The 24,335-nt window shown below is 34.2% G+C and overlaps 4 protein-coding genes across 6 annotated transcripts; 3 read left to right on the forward strand and 1 right to left on the reverse strand.

The window, feature by feature from the left end:
- Positions 1-578: 578 nt before the first annotated feature.
- Positions 579-4,188, forward strand: LOC142640552 (short-chain dehydrogenase/reductase 1-like). The gene is made up of 5 exons (XM_075814694.1): positions 579-687; positions 819-1,062; positions 2,020-2,088; positions 2,823-2,999; positions 3,453-4,188. Exons 1-5 carry the CDS (start codon positions 668-670, stop codon positions 3,828-3,830), a joined length of 888 nt encoding a protein of 295 aa, XP_075670809.1. The 5' UTR covers positions 579-667; the 3' UTR covers positions 3,831-4,188.
- Positions 4,189-8,493: 4,305 nt separating this feature from the next.
- Positions 8,494-13,323, forward strand: LOC142641666 (phosphomannomutase). The gene is made up of 12 exons (XM_075816144.1): positions 8,494-8,679; positions 9,133-9,238; positions 9,469-9,513; positions 9,613-9,679; positions 10,315-10,391; positions 10,887-10,922; positions 11,275-11,330; positions 11,517-11,616; positions 11,753-11,848; positions 11,973-12,062; positions 12,601-12,652; positions 13,002-13,323. The coding sequence occupies exons 2-12, from the start codon at positions 9,170-9,172 to the stop codon at positions 13,058-13,060; spliced, it is 747 nt and encodes a 248-aa protein (XP_075672259.1). The 5' UTR covers positions 8,494-8,679; positions 9,133-9,169; the 3' UTR covers positions 13,061-13,323.
- Positions 13,324-14,459: 1,136 nt separating this feature from the next.
- Positions 14,460-20,138, forward strand: LOC142640596 (putative threonine aspartase). Of its 3 annotated transcripts, none has more exons than XR_012845206.1 (11): positions 14,460-14,693; positions 14,811-14,861; positions 15,049-15,169; positions 15,353-15,437; positions 16,049-16,130; positions 16,315-16,444; positions 17,140-17,300; positions 17,405-17,568; positions 18,651-18,774; positions 18,850-18,947; positions 19,605-20,138. XR_012845206.1 is itself a non-coding variant. In XM_075814767.1 (11 exons), exons 1-11 carry the CDS (start codon positions 14,550-14,552, stop codon positions 19,695-19,697), a joined length of 1,257 nt encoding a protein of 418 aa, XP_075670882.1. In that variant the 5' UTR covers positions 14,461-14,549; the 3' UTR covers positions 19,698-20,138. The 3 variants fall into 3 exon arrangements, 2 of the variants coding, with proteins under 2 accessions (XP_075670882.1, XP_075670881.1); XM_075814767.1 differs by having other exon boundaries at positions 14,461-14,693; positions 17,143-17,300; positions 18,843-18,947; XM_075814766.1 differs by having other exon boundaries at positions 14,464-14,693; positions 18,843-18,947.
- A 156-nt stretch (positions 20,139-20,294) lies between these two features.
- On the reverse strand, positions 20,295-24,103 carry LOC142640597 (bifunctional protein FolD 4, chloroplastic-like). Its single transcript, XM_075814768.1, has 5 exons — positions 23,728-24,103; positions 23,297-23,622; positions 22,040-22,276; positions 21,760-21,927; positions 20,295-20,991 (listed from the first exon to the last, which is right to left on the reverse strand). The coding sequence occupies exons 1-5, from the start codon at positions 23,933-23,935 to the stop codon at positions 20,821-20,823; spliced, it is 1,110 nt and encodes a 369-aa protein (XP_075670883.1). The 5' UTR covers positions 23,936-24,103; the 3' UTR covers positions 20,295-20,820.
- Between the last annotated feature and the right edge of the window lie 232 nt (positions 24,104-24,335).

The raw sequence follows: 24,335 nt of genomic DNA on the forward strand, positions 1-24,335 counted from the left end.
TCAATTAAAAATGAGATGTTAGAATAACTTGAACGCAAAAATTTAATTAATTAATTTGCATTTCAAAAGACAAGAAAAGTAAATTTTAAATGAAATATATTTAATATAAAAATATATAAATAATATTAATTTAATTAATATATAAATAATTAAATATAAAAAGGACAATTGAATTTCCTGGCGTAGACAGACGGGAGTTTAAAAACATTATTTGGCCCCTTGTTGCGGGATTTGACAGAAGAGTAATAGATACCTTAGTATATTATATATGACAGAGACTAATTGATAGTAGCTAATTTACTATCAAAAAAAAAAATCCTTAAAAAAAAATCAGTACTGATTCCTTTGGATAAAACTTATTATTAAAAATTGAAAATATTGTAGCAAAATAATTTTTAAATATGTAAATAGTATCGTAAGATTCATTTTTAATATTTTTTTCTGATAAACAGTACACGTGAACAAACAGTACATGAACAATGCACTGTCTACATGAACGATGCATTGTCTCCTAAAAGTTGTTACGTGTGAATCAAAAAAGGAACAAGAAAAGAAGAAGTAAATGCAAACATGACACGCAGCTTTGACGTGGATCCAAACGGGCAATATATATAACATTTCAGTTTGTCATTCTCTTACTTCTCAAAAAGTCCCTAGTTCATCTTCAATGGCAGCAGCAACAAAGAGGTATATGCTGATTTTTTTTTCTTTTCATTTTACACTTCACATCACAGCCTCTAACCATATGTATAACAGTATGACACCCATAGCTTTTTTAAAAAATAATAATATCAAATATTGGGATCATGTTTTTTCAGGTATGCAGTAGTTACAGGGGGAAACAAGGGGATTGGGTTTGAAACATGTAGGCAGTTGGCTTTGAATGGGGTCACGGTGGTGTTAACATCAAGAGATGAGAAAAGGGGTCTTGAAGCTGTTGACAAGCTCAAAGAGTCTGGCCTCTCTGACCTTGTGCTTTTTCATCAGCTTGATGTCACTGACCCTGCTAGTATTGCTTCCCTAGCAGATTTCATCAAAGCCACTTTTGGAAAGCTTGATATCTCATCCTAATTCAGTTTCTTGGAATATTTTCTGTTTATATATTGGTTTGTGTTAGACTTGCTTTAGATTTCATCAAAACCAGATTTGGTGTATATTTATTCTAACTTGTTTAGCTACCATGACTGCATGACATGACATGGTCCAAAGATTTGGATATTTTCTCCCTCTCTTATCTTCATTGAAGTATCTCCCAAATTTTTTATAATAATTGTAGGAGGCTGTTTGTAGTATCCTGAATCTCCTTCCTCTAATTTACGGTAAATTATTTTACAATATTTTTACAAATTTCAACTTAGTAATTTTCAAATAAACATTGGTAAACATAAATGTGATACTGATGGACTCATATTAAAATTAATAAGAATTTGTCACATCAGCGGTTTGTAAAAATATTGTAAAATAATTATGCAGGTAGCATTACTCCTAATTTATATTGCCTTGTTAAATACTTCTTTGCACCATCATCAACTCCTAGATCTCATTTCCAGCAATAAATAGCTCATGCATTGAATATAATGAATCCTCCTTCTCACAATGTGTGGGCCTCATAGTTGTGTTGGACCCACATGTCATAAGAGCGAGAATGCACAAGTCAAATGCATGAAATACATTCTCTGGTTGCAGATGGCAAAACATGACCAAAATAATCTAACTTTTCATGTGTGTAGAGAACATGAGAATGTACCCATGTTGGCTTCAACAAGTTCCAACTTTTTCTTATAATGATTTTTCAATTCTAGAAATAAAAAGCAGTTTAGGAATTTAACTTGTAAAAAATTTAAAGAAATGTAATAAACTACTGCTATTATAGACTCTTCTTATGTACTTACAACTGAAAATTGGAAGCATAACTATGGTTAGTTATTATTGAAAGGACATATATGAAATCTAGATCACAATTCTGTTTTCTTATTTAAATTTATAGAAATGAAAGATTGGAAATGATGGAATAATGTGCAGGTGAATAATGCAGGGATTCTTGGAGCCACTGGAGATACTGATACTATAAGGACTTCAGCTTTTAATGTAAGCTCTTTATATTTGATTTATTTCGTTACCACAAACTAACGGTTTGCAATTATATTCAAATTTGAGGAAGAGAAACCTGCTTTTAGGTCACCATTGTTAACGTAAAATTATGGGTACCATTGTTAATGTAACTTTTAACAAAGTTAAGGAGAAATCTTATCACTAATATGGGGCTGCTTAAATATTCATTTTTCCTCAGCCAAAGGCCGTTGGAGGTTGTAAGTGGTTATTCTAGAGAAATTTCCAAAAAAAGACAAACAATTTACTAAAGAAAGAAGTTTCTTGTGACCTTTCAAGTTTCAATGCCATACATTCCTCTATTTCTTTCCAGTATTCTATTTGAAATCATTCTAGCACCTATTAAGTTGCGTCAAGGACTATTTTAGTTTGATATAACTATTTGCATTCTTAAAGGGAAGGTTATTAAGTCAAATGTAGATACAGTTTGTTTAGCTTCTCGGCTGCTTTACCAAATTCCTTGTGCTTCTGATAAGATCTTGCTATATTTAGCCATTTATTGGTGGGCTTTTTAAAAATATGACATGCCTGTAGCATTCTCCAAATAAAATTTGATTAGAAGGATGAAATCTGTTCTTGTTATGTATGGAGTTGTGGAGTTAGGCATTACAAGGAAAATAGTCAATCAACAGCTTCCTATCAAATATAGCCTTCAAAGTATGGGATGTTTAACTTCCAAGAGGAATTTTTTTTTTTTTTCCTCATCAATGCAGGAAGAAGGAGAAATCACTTGGAATACAATGGTGACTCAAACGTACAAGTTAACTGAAGAATGTCTGGAAACAAACTATTATGGTGCCAAAAGAATGGTTGAAGCACTTAATACCCTCCTCCAGTTATCTCATTCACCAACGATTGTCAATGTTTCATCCTCCTTGGGGATGCTAAAGGTATCAGAAAGCATCATTTGCATATTTTAGTCACCCTGATGAAAAGCTCCATCAAGTCTTGTACCAGTTAAAAATTTGGTTTGAAATACAGTTATTGTTTCACCATGGTTTCCCTCAATGTGAAGAGTGTCATTTGGATTACAAATCATCAACACATTAATAACTTTAAAAATGGTATTGCTGATATTGGTTGTTGCTAAAGTGAATAAATTACTATTGTTAATGTAGTGGATACTTTGAGATGAAAATCATGCATAACTGGACATAATCTGTTTCTATACTGCTTAACTCATTGTTTTTCTTTCAAAAAGAAATTGGTATTCTCTCAAAATAGCATTCATGGAATTATATGAACCACTCCCTATAGATATGGAGTTCTTTTTTTAACATCAAATTTTGAATCATTCTCCCATTAAAAAATTAAACTCTATTTTGCTTCCAATGTTGTTCCAGGAGATACCAAATGAATGGGCTCAAGGAGTGTTAACTGATGCTGAAAGCCTTACAGAAGAAAAATTGGATGAGGTATTAAGTGAGTTTCTAAAAGATTTTAAGGAGGGTTCCTTGGAAGCAAAAGGTTGGCCTGCTTATACATCTGCTTATATAGTCTCCAAAGCAGTTTTGAATGCCTACACAAGGATTCTGGCCAAGAAATACCCATCTTTCTGCATAAATTGCCTTTGCCCTGGCTATGTCAATACAGACATAAACTTCCACCTTGGCCTCTTAACAGCGGAAGAAAGTGCTAAAAGAGTTCTAAGGTTAGCACTGCTTCCAAGTGGAGGTCCTTCTGGCCTCTTCTTCGCCAAGAATGAAGTGACACCTTTTTAATTGAAGACAATCTGTTTCTATAGACTTATCAAAAATTTTGGCTCTCTAATGTTCATGCACTTCCCCTTTGGCTTATGTTCTCTGTCTAGGATTTGTGATGTAATAAGGATATGCCACTGTTAAGTCTCGTATCAATACGGGCTCTTTAATGAAGAATCAATGTGTTTCTGGTGCTTCTTGGAAGCCAATACTAGTTCTTGGTGATAATATGTTTCAAGAGAAATACTGTTGGTTTGCAAGGGATTGTCACAAACATTAGAGGGACATTTCTCAATTACACTAGCTAAAATCAGATTTATGATGGTTGAGAAAAGACTTGATAGATTAAGGAATCTTCAAGTTCTATTGGCTTCAAAAAGATTTTTCTGTTTAGGATATAGCATGGTTCAATATATGCTCTAACAATGCTTCTTCTTTTTTTTTCTTTTTTTTTTATCATAATAGATAAAGTTTGGCTCCAAACCTCTTTGAAGCTAACTTTTCCAACCAATTAAATCCTGAATATATTCATTGGAAATATTAGAAACTCTTACAACGTTATATTGCTTGATAAATCTTAAGATAATCTTTGGATTATTTTGCTTGTCTAAAAATTTACTAAATAAATGAGTTTCGAATTAGATATTAAACAACATTGAATTGAAATAAAATCTCCATACATAACAAACATATAAGGGGCGTGAAACCTAATGAAGGACTTTAAAAATATTAATCTAATTGAAAAAATTTTAGAGATATAAACCCCCAAAAAGTCAAATCTAAGTGTAAGCTACTGCATCTGAAATAGGAACAAAATAAAACCTATAGCATATGCCATGAGGAGAATGATATATCCTCGCCTCTTCTCAAATAAAAGGCCTAGCAAGTCCCCAAAATGGACAATTGAGTAAGATTTGATAGCACAAAGGGCCCTTGATGAACCGGAGCTAGTTCCTTGTAGGTGATGAGAAATTTCCTCCCAACCAAAAGTTAGTGAAGAAAGTGCTGATCAATTTCCTGGTGGTCCAAGTCCAACTAAATTTTGGCTGACTTTTAGTATATGTTTGGATATGGCGTTTTGCATTTTGTGTTCCGTTTTCTCTTTCTTTTTTTTTTTTTAAGCCGCAGCTTTTGATTATTCTCCCGTGAACAGTGCACCCATGCAATATTTATAGATCCCACAAACTTCAGTAACTTTTTCATTAAAAATAGGTCCTATGGCACTATTCATATATTTAAAAATTATTTTGCTACCGTGTTTTCAGTTTTCAATAATAAATTCTATCCAAATGGACCCTTAGTATCATAGACTCATCCAAGCTTTACATAGCAATTGGTGCTCTGTGCTCTTGTGAATATGGGTTTTGGATTGCGGGCCATCTATATGTTGGAAAAGTACTACAAAATAAATTTTCTATTCTCACTAGATCTGGATCCAGTGAGATATAATTGCAATCCTTAAGTCAACATTTCTTAACCTAAATTTTGCATCATCATCATTATTTATATTAGTTTGCTGAATAATCCAAACTTGCTATTTCCCAAACTCACCCCCACCTTTCCCTTTTTTTTTTCTTTTTTTTTTACAAGATAATAATTTTACGCTAAGCCTAATTTAAATGCATATATGTGTGAAACTCTCTCCTAGAGACTAAAATCACGACATTTGCTCTCCACACCCTACAAATACTTATACTTGTGAAGTGACTATCACATCAAAGGTGTGCGATAATCACCTTCAATCTTAGTAAGGCATGAAAATGTCAGTGTTAAGGCATGAAAATGATACGAGGCCAAACAAATTTGCCATAATAATATATGGGCAAAATTGAGGTACATAAGTTTTAATATATAAAAAATGTTATCTTTTTCAATAAAAATTAAATTCAAATTTACTATGTGTTTAAATTTAATTGAAAAACTTAATATATTGTAACTGTACCTAATACTAATGATTATTCAGATCATTTTTGTGGGGAGTAAAAGGACCCAAGTGGGCATATGGGCCTTTGGACTGTAGCATGGAGGGCCGACCTGCTCCAGAGTTAAGAATTTGTTAACTCTGCGAATTGGCCCATATGCCGAGGTTCCGAGGATACAGCCAAGGGCGAGCTTCTCCTCGGACAGATCCAAGGGAACTCAGAGTTTCATTATAAAGGTCAAGGCACAACTCTGGAAAAACTAATGGTTAAAGGGGGAAACCCTGAATCTTCGAGGTACACCGGTGTTAGAAAAATACCAAAAGAAAAGGTTGCCACCACCACATTAAAGACTCTGCACCTACCTCCCTAGCCGCATTAATGGGGAAGTGACCCCTGAACAGTAGAACTGAAACTTCTGGTCACTATTCAAAGGTACTAAGAAAAGAAATATCTAGGGGGAGGGGGTTGGAGCAACACGTGGATAAAGCATCAGAAAAGAAGTATTTAAGGGGGATGAACGCCAGAGAAAGGGGGCGGTCGGTAACAAAGAAAGAAATTAAGAATTGTAACTTCTAAGAGAGAAAGAGAAATAATATAGAAGTAGTCATCGGCTTACGTCCGAGGAGGTCTATTTGCAATTATCATTTGTTATTTACAAGTGTTTGTAACTTTTAGCCTGTTATCAAGTTCTCAGTACCTCTAGCCTAGATTGGAAGCCTACACTCTACAAATTTTATTGTTTAAGGCTCATTGGGCCTGAGCCCGTGATTATCTTTGGGTCCAGGTGCAATTGTGCACTTACAATTTTTATCTTTAAAAAAAAAATAGCCACGATTTTGAGCTGCCATTAGAATGTAATGTTAGCAACCAGCAAACAAAGACATGAATTTCTTCAAAGAGTATTAATCAGCTGGAAATGTCTCCTAACTTTTTTCTTTTTTTCTTTTACCCTTTAATTAAAAAGGTAGGGGTGACCAATCGATCTCATTTAGGCGTAATTATGTTTAGTTCATGTACCAATTAAGAAACCAATGTTTTTACCGTCAAAACTAGGATTTTATGAATAGGGCAAGAAACTATAATACAACAAACTTGTACAATTTATTATATATAAAAAATATTACAATTCAAGAATATGAAAAGAAAATATAGAAAATAAATGTCTTTTAGTACATTTTGACTCAATCATCTATCATAATGGAAGTTGAGTTTCTTAGAAATTTGAAAAATCATCTATGATTTATTTTATATTAAACTTATGACAATTTTCCCTTTAATGATCAAGAAAGCAATTTTGAAACCAATGCTTTTAGGGATTGAATTAAGAGTCTATGTGGAGAAAGAAAACATGAACTAACAAATTTTTACAATTCAAGATTAATAAAATAAATGACACAAAATAATTTTTTTATATAGTAAATTTCAACTCAATCATCTAAAGCAAGGAAGTCAATACCGTACCGGAGGCTATACCGGTTTGGCCACCGGTACGATATATTTCGGATACCGGTGTACCGTTTCGGGTTTACCGTTATTTTATATATATACACACACACACACACACACACACCAAAATCTCTAGAACTATGTTTATAAACATATAATATTTCACTTATATTATAGTAAATATAAAAGTTTATTATAAAACATTACCTCAATTCAAAACAAATTATTCATAGTTTTAGACTTTAGTATCAAATAAAAGAAAAAAAAATACAATATAAAAAATAGAAAACTTAGTTGTTCATTACATACTAAGAAAACAAATAATACTAAGAAATTAATGTAAATAAGTTACCATTATGCCTTTACAAAAATTCAAAAATTACAAAATTAAAAAAAAAAAAAAAGCTTTTTTCTGTACCGGCCGGTACGCCCGGTACCGGCCAATATTGCCCGAAATCGGCCGGTATGGCCGGTACGCGGCCGGTATTTTTTCCGGTACAATATAGAAGTGTACCGGTACCGGTGCACTGGCCGGTACGGTATGTACCGGCCAGTACGGCCGGTACCGGTACGATATCGGCCACACTGATCTAAAGTGATTGAACCGGAAGACGACGTTGTTTAAAATTTTGAAAATCATATGTAAATAATTCTAAACTAAATTGATAGCAATTTCATCTCCAATATACAAGATCAAAGAGTTAGTTTTGACAATATTCATGACTAAAAATATTTTTTTCGAAATTGCAATTAAAATTAGAAGAGTAAACATAAGTATAAAATACTTTATATATGGCACAATTCTTTTTTCTTTTTCGTTTTTGAAAAATGAAGTCTAAATGTCAAACTACATTATGATCGTAATGGTGAATTCCATTTTCAACAATAGCTTTTAATGACTTGTGAGGTATTAGAGATAAAACTTGTTTACCAATTGGCAAATATCATCGATTCTAGAAGACTTATGTGCCTCTCAAAGATATGGTACTAATTTAAGACCAATCAACTCCATGGTAAGGTTTAAACTTTAAACTCTCTCTCTCTCACACAAAATAAGTTAAGTAAAACACAGACTTTAGATTGAAAAAAAGCTTGAATCTTTATAAAACAGACTTAATTGTATTATAAAATTAATACACAAAATCACCCATTAATGGGACTTTTTTTTAATAAAAAAAAAGATATATGATTTCAAACATATTACAGTCAACTATCATGAGATTTGATAATAATGGATTACCAATAGGTCCAATACCTTAAAAAAGAATCATATTCGGTAATTATCATTTGTAACCCCTCTCATACACACGTGACAGGAACATTATTTATGCAGGCTACACCCTGTTCTGATGTATAGAACCCCACAAAGAATTATACTGTACGTTGTACAATACTCCACGCTCTCAGCCTACAAAAAAAATTATATATAATATCCTTGAGATCTGCTTCAAACTCCCCAAGCTTCACATTCCCTCACTTCTTCGTCAACTAACTTTGTTCAGGTAACATCAATTCTCTCCATTTTTATCTTATTCACTTTACTTTCGTAATTGCTTCTTCTTAGCTTTTATTTAATTTTAATCTTGCACTATGAAATGGAATTCCAATTCCATGGGATTTGGAAGTACGGATTCTGCAGTTGAATTTCTGTTCTGGGTATTAATGATTTATAACTTTATTTGAACATCCAAGCCTTGGATTTGGAAATTGGAATTACAGCTATGAATTCCAGTCCCTGCTTTTTAAGTGCCTGCTGTTGCTGCCACAAACAGCTGCAGATTTTGATTTGGAATTCAGTATAAGTTTCAAATTGATTTTCAAGTCCATCAAGATTCCCTTTTTCTTTTTGGGTATTGGAAATGGAGACTTGTGTTCCCAGAAAATTTTGGAGGAACTAAAATTAGTTAAGTCTTTGTTGCATGCATTGTAATATTGTTGTGGATTTGGTGTGGCAGAAAAAAAAAAAAAAAAAAAAAAAAACATTTGAGTGCAATGGCTGTGAGGAAGCCTGGTGTAATTGCTTTGTTTGATGTTGATGGGACCCTTACTGCTCCAAGAAAGGTATTAATTTTCTTCTTTGATTATTAATTTTTATTTCATTTGGATACTATTCCATCAGATTGTTTTTTTTATGAATATGATGATAGCAGCATAGGATCTATATCGCCAATTGTTATTTCATTAGATTTATAGCAAAAAATTCGTTAACAAGCATATTTATATTGAACTACTCATTATATTTGGGCTTTAAATTGTCTTCGATGCAATGTTTTTTTCCACTCAAATGCTAGGGGGCCACTCCAAAGATTGTAGAGTTCATGCGGCAACTCCGTGAGGTACATTATTAATTAGCATTTAGATTGGATTTTGTGGGACTTTTTTTTTTCTTCATCTTTTACCAACCTCATATAAGGCATTGAATAACAATTGTGCAGGTTGTGACAGTTGGTGTTGTGGGAGGATCTGACCTTGTTAAAATATCAGAGCAGCTTGGGAAGACAGGTTTGCTCTATCTTTGCTTATAAGAGAAAGTATTTGGAAACGGGCTAGGAACCAAAAATCTGTGTGATCATTCCATTTAATTAAATATGATCTGAAAATAGACTGTGGTGCTTAGCTTTGAACCATGTTTTTCCTGTGAATCAGAGGCAATGTTCATCATGAACCTTGACAGTCAGAACATTATCTTTTTCATGGATTAGAAATTGGTTTCAAATCTAACCTTTGCAAGGTTGTTTTTGTTTTTATTTTTAAATGTGATGTTCAAAGTGTTTGGTATCATTGTTTTGGGCTATTAAAACTGCCTGCATTCTATATTTGAACAATTCTTAATAGTTCTCAAATCCAAGGCCAAAATGCAGTCATTTACTTTGCGTTTAATACTTATGTCTATTTTTATTCAAGTCGAGGCAACAAAAACAGGTAGAGGAAGACCTAAAATAATATTACTAGTAGGAAAAATTGACTTTGTAGTTACAGATGGTGATAGAGAGTATAATTTTGGATAAGGTAGAATGGTGGTGAAGAATACATGTGGGCAATCTCAATTAGTTTATTGAGGAGAGGATCCTTAGAGATCTTAAATTTTTGGGACTAGGATACATGTTATCTTTTAACCACCTCTTTTTGTTGTGCAGTTATTGATGACTATGATTATGCATTTTCTGAGAATGGCCTTGTGGCTCACAAAGATGGAAAGCTTATTGGCACTGAGGTATTAATTACAGCATAAACCCAAAATAAAAGAAAGCAGTCACATTTGTAATTGATGTTTATAGCTTTAAATAGAAACAAAACATTTGGGCTCGAAGCATCAAGAAGGTTAAATTGCCATTGATGCTTGTATACTACATCCCCTATGGCCCATTGCTCACCCACTGAGTACATTCCCCCATGGAAGTGTTTGTTGCTCTGGAAAATTATGTATCAATTCCTAGTCACTTTTTTTTGTATATGAAGTTTGAAAGTGTCTTTGGGTGCCAATGAGCTCTAGCTTCCTCCATAAAAATGGAACGGAGGCTGGGTTTAGGAATTCATGAGTCAAGAGCCACTAGGTGCATGTGTAACTTGCCAATATAAAATAAGCATGGTGCTTGCTAACTATAATTTGTATCCTTAGGAACCATGATGAAACTTTATTATCTTTTGCATAATTATTGTTTATTTAATTTGATATTCCTTGATGGGTTACATTTCTTCCTTTGTCCAGAGCTTAAAGACATTTCTTGGAGAAGAGAAACTCAAGGTAAGACCTTGTACTAAACTCTTGAACTGTTTAGTTACTTGTTTGGAAAACACTCATCCTATTATACTGTTAGTACACCTAGAATGGTCCTCTTGCAGCATGTTCTTGCATTTTCATGGGCTAGACAATTAATTTCCCCAATGTATGCTTGCCTTCATGCCAAAGACCTCATTAATGATGACTAGAAGCATCTGGTTAATATACCAAAACTGTTCTTCTGTAAGTCTATAATAATGATGGACAGGGAGAATGACTGTTGGACCTCTAGGTCATAGAGTTGTATGATAGACTTAAATTCTTTTGCACTACTAGATTTATCAAATTTTTGTCCTGATGGATTGCACATTTGCAGGAATTTATTAATTTTACTCTGCATTATCTTGCTGACTTGGATATCCCTATAAAAAGGTTAGTAGAAGAAAAGCCTAAATATGTTTTTTGTGTATGTCAAGCTTAATTTTTGGACCATATGATTGTATTTTGTAATTCTTCAAGGAAGCTCACCATTTCAAACTCATCCTTCTCTTAATAAAATATCTTATATTTAAAATAAATATAGAAATCTTAGTAAGATTTTTCTTGTAATATCTTTAGGGGAACATTTATAGAGTTCCGAAGTGGCATGCTGAATATATCACCTATTGGGCGAAACTGCAGCCAAGAAGAAAGGGATGAATTTGAAAAGTATGACAAGGTAAAGATACTCTCGTTTCATTTCTTTTTCTTTCCTTTTTTTTTTCCCGCAAAATATTAAGTTTTAAGTTTTTCTGTTAGTTTTTATGTGTCTCAATATGTAATATGGAAAAAAACACATGCAAATGAGGTTTCAGGTTCACAATTTCCGTGCAAAAATGGTATCCGTGCTTCGCGAGAAGTTTGCACACCTTAATCTGACATTTTCCATTGGAGGACAAATAAGTTTTGATGTGAGTATTACTTCAGGTTACACTAAAGATTCATTATGCTTTGATAATTCTTGGATTGGTGGTAAATTAAAAGGCTAGTGTAACTGCCATTGTATCTAATTTTGGGGCATAAATTTTGTAACAGGTTTTCCCTCAAGGTTGGGACAAGACCTACTGCTTGAGATACCTAGATGATTTTCATGAAATCCATTTCTTTGGTGACAAAACTTACAAGGTCAGCCCTTTAGTCTCATCATTTATCTCTTTCGATTATTTTAATAAATATTTTGGCTGTTTTTCAAATTTGAGTAATGGTTTAATCCTGTCATGTGGGAAAAATTAGTCCTTAGTTTCACATGTAATAATATTTTTGGTTTTGATTAGAGATGATTACAGCAATGGGGCAAGTTAACTGGTTTAGAAGACTAGGGGAAAAACACAAGACAAATATAGAAATACATCCCACACCACGTAGGATTTGATTTCTGATTAAAAAAATATACAAATATCCTCTAAATCTAAATTGTGCTGGTCTTATTGTGAAACTCCATCTTGTTCTCACACTTTAAACTAAAAATTGGCCCTCAATTTTACTTCAGTTCCCCTTTGTGACATCTAAATCTAATTAAATGTGTTGTTGGTTGATGTCCACCTACAATCTTATTTTCCATATGACCCAATGTGTTAGTGATGTCTTCATTCCTTTATAATGCTTCATTCTATTCTTCTTTTATTCATACTAATGGAAGAGTTCTGGTTTTTTGTTTGAGCAGGGAGGAAATGACCATGAAATTTATGAATCAAAACGAACAATTGGTCACACAGGTCAGTTCACACTTCAACTTGTATGCAAGTTCCTTTGAGAGTGAAAAATCATCTGGTTTTACATTTTAATAGCATCTGAATGTACAATTTTATCATATGGTGGAGTAATCACAGGACATAAGGGATACTGACACCAAGATTAACAATGGAGAATGTAATATATATAGCATTATTTTTGTATGCAAAAGATTTCAAAAACTTGTTTCAAATGCCAAGCACAACCAAATGGAGTCATTCCCAAAGCCTATTAGAATGGGTTGATTCATGTAATCATATCTTCTGAGTATCCAAAGATCAGTTGTTTCTATTGTAGTATAGTCTTGATGTTGACTGTGTTTTTTCTTTGCAGTTACCAGCCCTGAAGATACTATGGAGCAGTGCAAAGCTCTCTTCCTTGCAAACCCCTGAACATCTACCAACTGTTTAATCTTTAGATTTATGCCATTTGTATTTTATATGTATGAATAGAAGTACTAAGTAGCGATACTGTAAAATTCATTTTTGAACTGTTATTCTTATATTATATGTATGTTCTTTTTATTGGCAACCTAAATTGTGATTGTTTATTGTTCTACTGAAGTCAAATCTACTTAACAAAACAAAGGTGGAGGTTTTCTATTTATTTATTTATTTTTGGACTAAAATATATAGCGCACCCAAGTTTGGAGTAATTTTTATTTTGGTCCGTAAAGTTTAAAATTTTGATTTTTTTTTTTTTTTTTCAATCCTTAAGGTTGAGACTGTTTGCAATTTCGCCTTACATTACATTCCCCGTTTTTGAACCTATCATCATTAATTTTTTCATTGATTCACTAATTTTTTTTATTTATTTTTATAATTTCAAATATCAATGGAGGCATTACTCAACAAAAATAAATAAATCTATGGAGGCAGCACCCTCAAGTCATCAATTCCCATCACTATGCATGGAAAAGGGCAAAAGCAAAACTTACAGCAACTTATGTTATGTGATGTATTTTAGATTATCTAATTAAATTTAAATACATGATGGCATTAACCTATGAAAGATAAATTGTACTATCTTTTCCAAGGGCAATTGAATTTAAAATTACTGTGTTTGAATTTAATTAAGGAATCTTAATGTACTCCATCTAAGGAAATGTACCCAGATTTTCACGTTGTCTTCTGTTTTTATTTTCTGAAAATTATGGGTGGCATTGTATTATGTTTTCAAAAAAATTGAAATCAAAATTTTTCGTGGGGAACAAAAAGTTAATTAGATTCAACAACTAAATTCAAAAGCTTGGTTGCAGACTTGCAGTAAGCAAGTAACCAATAAAATTAAATTATACCATTGTTATTATTTTCAAAAAAAATAATAATAATTAGGAAACCTAATGTACTTAACCTAAATAATCTATACATAAAATTACCCAACTATTAATTGCGTAACATTTAACTACTTATCAAAAACAATATATATTGTAACGCTCAACTTGTCATCATAGGAGCAACTCACTATTTATTTTCATAAATATATAAAAATAATATTAAGGAAAGTTAAGTGTTACACTGAAAACTTAATTGGGAATTACGTGTTTTATAAATAAATAAATAAAAACCATATAGAGTTTTGTTTATTTTTATCCGGCAGAAAAAATGGGGGGTTTTTACTTTTTAGTTTTAGAATGGTAACTAAAAGCGATGTTGAATGCCCTCCATAGTCTAGTCTATAGCTTACTCCTTTTCCCTCATCGAAACGACACCTCGTGTTCTCGTCAATTACTAAACGGCAGTCTCTCATCTAAAACGAGAAGGTGCGAAGAAGCCTAAAGGCTTCTTATTATCGTCGTCTTCTTCTTTCTCACCGATACTGTTTACTCTCTCTTTGTCTTTGAGAGTTCAGTATAGTATACACTAAAAAAAGCCAAATCCAATGGCTTGCGAGGCAGAGGATGAAAGCCCTAGATTCTTTGTAGCAGTTCACGTAGGTGCAGGATATCACGCGCCTTCCAATGAAAAATCTCTCAGATCCGCCATGAAACGCGCTTGCCTCGCTGCTTCCTCTATTCTCCGCAAGGTCTCTCTCTCTCCATTTACTTCCCTTGAAAGTTTTCAAAAGCTAGGAATATCATTTTTCTATAATATATATATATATATGCTGTTTCTTACGTGCTTTGCTCTTTTCTTGGTTTAGGGCTCTGGAAAATGCTTGGAAGCTGTTTCCGCAGCTATTCAAGTCTTAGAGGTATGTATGTATGTATGTACGTGTTTTTTTTTTTTTTAGTTATTGTGGATTTTCTTAATTGGTATGGTAATTTAGGATTTCAAAAAGATTAGACATTGCGTCTTATTTTTCTTATAAGTTTTTATGTAGATTGATTATATTATGTTTAATGAATTTTGTATGATATGACTTGACTATTTTCATTAAGGATGATCCTTGCACAAATGCGGGTCGAGGCTCCAATTTGACAGAAGATGGTCATGTAGAATGTGATGCCAGTATTATGGATGGTCATTCGGGGGCATTTGGAGCTGTTGGCGCAGTGCCAGGTATTCTTAATCCTGAATAATGCATCACCAGCAATTTCTCTGGTTTTTATGATTTTGCTTACAAATTGGAGGTTGTATTTCGTTTAGAATCCACCTGTCCCATGAATTTTCTGAATGTCACTTGTGAAAAATGGGGACAAAGTTTTTAAGTTATGTATGTCTGTTCCGTATGTTGTAGACCAGGCGTTCAAAATGCGATCCAGATTGCTGCTTTATTGGCCAAGGAGCAAATGACGGGATCTCCTTTGTTGGGTCGAATACCTCCCATGTAATGCTTACCTTGCTTTGCTTTTTTCCTTTAACCTATTGGAAGACTATAGCGAGTACCCTCCTATGAATATCATTCTTTTATTCCCGTTTTTCTTATGCAAAAAAATAAGATATTTTGTATACAATTGTGGAAGAATTATCATGCAATCTGGTCCATGGTAGAGCAGGCATTATGTTTAATGGTAATGTTTGACTTTATTCTGCCTTTCCGGACATGTTGAATTCTAAAGAATTAAATCCGTGTTCTGTATATTCAGCATGTCACTATATGATTACTTTCGTTTGCCTGTTTCCTCTATATGTGTGAACTAGTGCTCAATCATTGTTGTAGATCCATTATATAAATCTGTCTTATTGTATTTCTAGTTGTCTATATACTGGCTTATAATATCAATCTCTCTGAAATAGTCACGTCTAAATTTTTGGATACATCAGTTTGCTAATGGTTTGACATCAGATGATTCTATCAAAAGAACATAGTTCACTACTGTTGAAAATAAGTTATATTCTACTTGCATAATGAGTAAATATGCCTCATAATTTCTTTTCATTCTTTTTTTTTTTTTTTTACTTCAAACTTACACCTGCAAAAAACATCATGTTACACAGCTTCTTGGTTGGTGAAGGAGCCCGTACATGGGCAAAGTCCAAGGGCATTGCGTTGCCAGAAACTATAGCAGAGGCTGACGAGGTCAATATCTTTTATCTTTTCACCCTCATTTTTTTTAATCCCCAAACCTAACCCCAATGAGATTAGAGAATATTTATCCTGTTGAATATGTCAAGTTTGCATCTATAATTTCACTGATACTCAGCTGTAGAATTCTTTTTTACTTCTAAGGATGGGTTAGCTGATCTAGTGCATTTTGAAACAGTGGCTGATTACAGAAAGGGCAAAAGCACTGTGGAAAAAATATAAAGCAATGGTTGATGATGCCAAAAATAAGACAGATATTTCTGCCATGGAACTTTCTTCTAGTCCTCAAGAGATTGTTGCCATTTTGGGTATTTCATCTTCTTTTGATTTTGTATACATCAATCCATTCCATTTCAAAAGTAGATAATGTTTGTAGTGCAAGCATTGTCCGCATATTTCTGATCAGGGAAGTAGATAATATGATCCACCTTTAACTTTCCATGTGTTATTGTATCCTAAGTACAGACATAAACATGGCACAGCACGGCAACAACAATTTTTTGAAAACTATGGGAAGTGACTTTAAGACTAGGAAGCATGATAAGAAATAACAAAAGCAAAGGGAAATTGGAGTGGTGTTTTCCATTTCTAGAAAAATGTTTGCACCATATTATACTTTGACTTAATATTATCTTTATGTAAATCTTCATTCTTCTTCTTCTTCTTATTATTATTTTTCTTTCTTCTTTAACCATCTGGCGTTACATTGAAATAGCACCGAATTTTTTACATCTTATCTTGTTCAAGATAGATATAATAATCACATGGCTCTGTTATCACATGTGAGCATTGTGTAGGAGCTCCTCCATTTTCTAATTCTATACACTTACAAGCTTTTACTGGATTTGTTGATATTGTGGATTTTTCTTTCTCAAAACCAACAACCCCCCCCCCCCCTCCCCCGCCCTAAAAAAAGAAAAAGAAAAAGAAAGAAAACACCCTTCTTAAGTATAATTCAGTTTGGGGCATGTTTTATGACAATTGCATTTGTTCTTGGATTTAGAAGCTCAACCAGGTGAGACTTCAAGGGGGAATGGGGGTGGTGAATTTTCTATATCAAGTGCTTCAGAAGAGGATTGCATCATGGACACTGTTGGAGTTATCTGTATCGACGCTGAAGGTCGCATAGCATCTGGGGCCTCAAGCGGCGGTATTGCACTGAAGGTGATGCATGGTTCCTTTGATATGCATTTGTATTTTTTTAATGGCCTTTTAGTACTGTAGATAATTTTTTATCGGTCTCTCCTATCCTATGAAAAAAAAAACAGGTTGGTGGGCGTGTGGGACTAGCGGCAACGTATGGTTCTGGTTGTTGGGCATCCTCAAAAGGTCCCTTTGGGACTCCATTTATAGTTGGTTGCTGTGCTACTGGTGCAGGAGAATACCTCATGAGAGGTTTTGCAGCTCGGGAGTGCTGTGTCTCGTCATCAATGTACGGGTCCCTGTAATAAGGAAAAGACAGTTGTAGCCTTTGTTTCTATGTCACTTTAAATGCCTAAAGGAAGAGGCAAAGTTTAGAGTCACCAAATTTAATCATAAATTAAAGTTAACTGTGTGTATCTTACTTGGTTGTGGAAGCTATATCCTATTCACACAAATTTAAACATGAATGACTCATACCTAGTTTACCTCTATCCTTTTAACAATAGTTTATCGTTACAACATAGTAGGTGCAATAGGGATTTGAAAGGATGCCACACCAAGAGTGAGAATTTTCCAATAAGTCAGGCTGATCCTTGCTTTCATGGATCATATTGATGTGGCCAACCTTGATTTGAGCTTGTTCTATATTCATTCATGCTACAGGAGAATGAGAACAGAAGTTGATCACTTTGTTGTATTTATAAAGTTTGTTAATAGTTGGATTTGTGTTGTATATGAGCTGAGTTTACACATCTAGCTGACTTCATTAATCAATTCTAACCAAATGATTCAATACTTAATTGTGCCTAACAAAACTGGTCTGTGATTACATGCCACATAGTTCTGATGTTTGGAATTTGGTCCCAGGCTGTTTAATGTGGACTATTTGGTCTGAACGGAATTGGCAGTCTTTTGAGGATGAGGGTAAAACTGTGGTTCAGTTATTAGAGTCTTGCCAGCGGACCACCCTCTTTGATTGGTCTCGATGTTGGGGTTTCTTAGATTGTTCTACCCTTATGGATTTTCTTTCGTCTATTAGAATAGATTAGGGACTGCTTATGTCTTTTTGTTTCCTTTTTCCTCTGTTCACTACCGTAAACTCTTTGTATTTTTCTCGCTTTTCTCTTTTTAATAATATTCTCTTCTTACTTATAAAAAAAAAAAGTGATTACATGCCACTTTCATAACTTGGACACGACTGCTTTGTTTCTGAAGATCTTTAACTTTCCCTTCATTTGTCTAGTTAATTGAGAGAGAGAGAACTTATGTTATTTGTTCTTTTCACTGATAGTTATGCAGTTTCTGTAAATGAGTTTTCTTATTCACATAAAGCCAGTATATAAATCTGACATTGTTATATTCATTGCTTAGTTCACAGGTTGGTCCTGCCTCTGCTTCCATGAAAGTGTTGCGCTCTATTATTAATGAGAGCAGACAGCATGGTGCTGATAGAAGTGCTGGGATTCTACTTGTGCAAGCTGATGCTCCTATATTGGTGAGCTCCTTACTGGTTCTTCTTCATTAGCTTGTCTGGAAGGATTATGTAATTAAATATTGTTTTAGGTTCCAGGAAATTCAGCAAAGCTGAAAGCTATAGAGATTGCGGCTGCTTACTCTTCCTTGTCTTTTGGAATTGGATATTTTGGAAACTCTATGGAACGGCCCAAGGTAACATAATCTTTTGAATCATAGGATTTCAAATTTCTCTTCATTTTGTATGTTTGTCTTCTTCTCTTTTTTATTTTATTAGTTAGTATTGATTTTCAGCTCAAATAGGATGAAAATTGTTTGATGTCAATGTCTGTGATACAAGAATAAGTGAACTATATGAGGGTATTTGCCTGAATACTACTTATATTCTTCTTTAATTAGATATTTTATTACCAATGTTTTTTTTCAAAAAGAATATAAAAGCCAGCGGTGATATTATATTTCTTTACTAATAATATATATATATATATAGAGAGAGAGAGAGAGAGAGAGAGAGAGAGAGAGAGAGAGAGAGAGAGAGACTTTGGAATAGTCTGAAATGCAAAAAATAATGTGACATGCCAACAGACAGTCACAATGTTTCATGAAAATGAATGGCCTACATTGTGATCATCCAAAGAAATTATACGTTAAATAGTTTGTATTGCCTGCTGTTTACTTTCTTAATAAAATGAATGCATTTTGGTATGAGAACAGCAGAAGTCTTGTTCAGCAACCTGGTAATTAACTCAAAATGCTGCATCATTGCCTGCTATCTATCAACCTCGGTTGATTTCTAATGTAGACTCCTTTATGAAAGCACAATTCTCATTTTCTTCCAATAACATCTTTCAGGTTTCAATTCTTAGGAGTACAAAACAACAAAGCAAATCCGGGATAGACCATTTTGAAGCACGAATTGATCTTGCAGGTGAAAAATTGAGGTGACTGCTTTCCTTCTTATGGTTTGTCATGTTCTTTTTTTCAATGAAGAACAGGGCAATCTCGTTCATATTCGGACTTGACAAAAAAGATCACCATCTGCTGTTTCCTATTATAATTCAAAAGATCCCGATTGCTGCTTCACACGGCCCTGCCTTCAGCGGAAACACAACACTAGTGAGTAGTGACTGAAAATTAAGAGTAGCACAGGTGCTAAGAAGGCCCTAAAATTGACTGCAAATTGATAATGTTGTTCACAAATAATTTTCTCATGCCAAGTTCAATCAATGGTTTAAAGAATTTTGCTACAAATGACTTTTGTATCTTTTAGTATTAATTTAAAGTTAGTTGTACTGACTTTGAAATTGTTTGTTGCAAATCGGCAATTGTTAAAATGGCGGTCGCTTTGATTGTTTCAATATAAGCCATCTTTAGTTGTGGAGAAAATCTTGTGCATTGTTTCATGGGTTTTGGCAGTGTCTTGTGACTTGTCCATGAAGCAGGATCCACCCATTTGCATGAAGTGGCTTTATTCACCAAAATCAACTTATCAAACAAAAAAATATGTTGACTAAAATCAAATGGACGTAAAGATTTTGAGAGTACAGAAATAAGCGAGAATTTGGATGCTAATTCGACATCTTGTGTGACCCCTTTTTCATCCAAGAAAATAATAACATGCTCACCAACATTCTCTATAAGGAGGTTCTCACAAGGCTCTTAAAACTATCGTTCAAAACTTAAGCATCTGAAAATGGTATACAACTTTCAGTTGGCTCCAGGTTACACAGAACAAATCTAATCAAGAGCTTATCTGTAAACACCATTCCTCTTCAAGAGTAGAGGCAGCTTTTCACCACTTTCACTTCCGATGCAAAATACATAACTACCATGTTTTCAGAGGGCCAGTCCTTACATAAAAATAATGCTGCTAGATTGCCCTCTGGAAATCATTTTAAAACCCTTTTTTACTTCATCTAAAGGCTATTAAGTGCATTTATTTCAAAACTGTGACAACCAATACTAATCTAGGCTGAAGTGAGAATACACCCCATGGTAGAGCACACGGTGATTACGAAATGTAAGTTGTAAATGAAGTATCTTTACTTGCAGCAAAAACTCAGACATTTCATTGGAAATTGTGTATCCTCTTTGCTGAGATAAGAGTATTTGAGAGAAGCATTGCTATTGTCATTGGGCCCACACCACCAGGAACTGGAGTGATAGCTGAAGCAACCTTGCAGGCCTCCTCATAACAGACATCTCCAACCAAACGGTAACCTCGAGGGCTTTTCGTATCCTGCCAAAATGCACAAATATGACCAGCTCAGTAACATGGAACCTTGAGTTAGAAAGCAACATCAAATTGGCACAAGCTATCATCTTTCATTCTTTTGACAACAGTCACATTTTAAAATGATCTGATAATCCTCCAATGGATAGCACAATGGTTGGAGACCATGCCTTGTGAAGCGGAGGTTTTTAAGGGCGACATGTCACCAGTTCGGATTTCTCCTTTTCCCCTCCCTTCAAACTAACACTTTTTTATATATATATATAAAATAAAATAAAATAAAAGGGATAACGCTAGGGACACACCCAACTACCACCCAAATCCGCAACATGCTTAAGTGTCTTACCTAAATTTTTTTTCCAGCAAGTAGCTTTGTGTAACAGCTGATATCCAATCACAAGTAGACACCCAGGCATGTTGTGAAAGGAAAATTTTAGGACCACAACTTGCTCATGTGGCAAGTAGTGAGTGGTGAAGTAAAAGTGGTGGGTCCACAACTCCACCACTCACGACTTGCCAGGCGAGCGAGTTGTGCCAAAAGTTGTGGTCCTAATATTACTCGTTGTGAAATCAGGTGTCCATAGGTGGATTGTAAAAAGAAAAAAAAATGCTAACCCTAGACAATGCTTCATTGAGTAATTTCTTATATTTCACAAGTTTTTAAGGGAGGAATAAAAGCCAATATGAGAGAGAGAGAGAGAGAGAGAGAGAGAGAGAGAGAAGCACCAAAGATATAATCAAGTATGATGCAAAAGACCACAGGTTTCTGCTCACCTCAACAGGATTAATTCCAACATCAATAATAACTGCACCAGGCTTTATCCAGTTGCCCCTAACCATATTTGGTTGGCCTACAGCTGAAATAATAATATCTGCTTCTCTTATGAACTCCTCAGGGTTTTTGGTTCTTGAATGGACTATACTTATGGTAGCATCTTCCCTCTAACAATGTTAAAACATTACAATAGCATTAGAATCAAACAGAAATGAACCATAGCGAACTAATGATCTATTCTTCAAATAAGTAGTGAAGTTTGGGCGAATGAAATCTCACTTGCAGCAATAGAGCGGCTGGCATTCCAACAATATTGCTCCGGCCAATTACAACTGCTTTCTTTCCTTTGATATTAATACCATATCTATGCAACAACTCTATACATCCCTTTGGCGTGCATGGAACAAACAAGGGTTCTCTACCTCGCATGGCTAGACGGCCAATGTTCAGTGGGTGAAACCCATCCACATCTTTCTCAATGCTAACAGCATTTAAGATGTTCTGCTCATTCATATGCTGGTACGAAATCCAAGAAGACAAAGAAACTCAGAAAGACTTTTTCATGAATTACAGGCAGAAATAACATTGAGGCTGCATACATGCTAACTCAGTTATAAATTATAGCATAAATCTTTATGTATAATATTTGGTATGACTTCACCAAACTCAATTATATCAGCATCATAAAGTAATAGGGCAGTTGGGCATAGAAAGAACACTGCATTGTGCCAATGTTTTCATATATGATTTATGAATAAATCAAGCTTAATGAACCACAGACCACAGAATCCACAAATCTCCAAAACTGCCCTGCTATTTAATTCATAGTGTCATAGCATAAATAAATGCACATGATGAGATCCATACAAACATGTTCAAATTTTTCTAGGCCAAAATACACTATTGGTCTGTAAACTTTAATTCATAGCAGTTTTAGTCCCTAAAGTTTGAAGTAATTGCTTTAGTCCCTAAGAATTTAAAGTGATCCATTTTAGTCCCTACCAAACTTAAAGGGATCAGTTTTAGTCAGAATAGAGTATTGACATGTTAGTTTTTGATTAGGCTTATGTCATCTAAGGGACCAAAAACAATCCCTTTAAACTTTAGGGACTAAAATCGCTCTAGCTAAACTAGAATCAACAGTGTATGTTAATGTAAGCCAGAAAATACTTAACATAGAGTATACAAATACACATAATAATAATAATAAGCTATAGAATCAATTCTTCTACATCAATTAGTACAATGATATCAATGTGCAAATACATTAACATACCATGACATAAAACACATTTTTCTCGAAATAAAAGACTGAACGACTAAGCCTTAGTCCTAACTAACTGGGATTGGCCACATGGACATTTTCTTGCATGAACATTTGTAAAGACAGCTAAATAAGAAAACTTGAAAATCCATACAACAAAAGAATAATTTACTTTCACACTAAAAAAAACGCAACCTTTTGTTTATTTTTGCATTATACCATGATTCAAGATTCAACAAACGAAATGACGAAGTTGAAATTAAGAAGCATACAGAAGGCAGAGGTAACTGAACGAGGATGCCATGAACCGAAGGATCATCGTTGAAGTCAGAGATAAATTTGAGCACCTCCTGTTCTGTACAATCCTCAGGCAAACGAACTTCAAAAGAATTAATCCCCACAGACTCACAAGCTTTCTTCTTGTTGCGTACGTAAGTTGCAGAGTCCTTCCTATCCCCAACAAGAATAACAGCTAATCCTGGAGTAACACCGATTGCATTCTTCATCTTTGATACTTCCTCAGTTATCTCATCTCTGATTTGCTTCGCAATTGCTTTTCCGTCAATAACTTTAGCAGATGTCTCAGTAGCCACTGATGCTGTTTGCCAAAAAAAAAGAAAAGAAAATGAAATGAAATGCGTTCCACGTGTTCGACAAAATGCCACAAAGAAAGAAAAGCATAAGAGACAAAAAGTAAAAGTACCGGAGACGGGGGGCGATGGTGAAGGTGAACAGTGGGTGGTGAGGGATGTGAGAGAGGTGAGATGACGGTGAGGGAGTCTCGCTCCGACAAGGCGGTTAAAAGAAACGACGCCGTGTTGGCGGCTGAGGTTGCGGGTTAAGGGAAGGAGAAGGCGAGCCGTGGTGGAGGATTCAGGGGAGAATCGGACTGCGCCGCAGATTTTCTCCATTCAGCTCCGAAATACTCTTTTCTTTTACTCTGCTCTCTCTGATATCTATTTTGTGAGGGAGGAACTCACGGACAAACTCGCTGGGCGCCGTTTTGCTTGTTGAAGCCACTTTTAATTTTTGTTCTCCAAAATTCTTTTTTTTTATAAAAAAGTTCCAAATTATTAGACAATGGGTTAATTGTATTGTACTCCAAATTATTTTTTATTTATAAAAAATTCTTAAGTATTGGACAATGGGTTATTTATTTATTATTATTTTTCTTGATGACAATGGGTTAGCTTAATTGTACTTTAACTATTGGTCCATTTAAATCTATTTTCTAACAAAAATTTTTATGTCACAATTTATTCACATGGCGAGTTGTGAGTAATGGAGTAAAAATAATGGGTCTATATGAGT

The sequence above is a fragment of the Castanea sativa genome, chromosome 6 (genome assembly GCF_040712315.1).
Source record: "Castanea sativa cultivar Marrone di Chiusa Pesio chromosome 6, ASM4071231v1".
Lineage (NCBI taxonomy): Eukaryota > Viridiplantae > Streptophyta > Magnoliopsida > Fagales > Fagaceae > Castanea > Castanea sativa.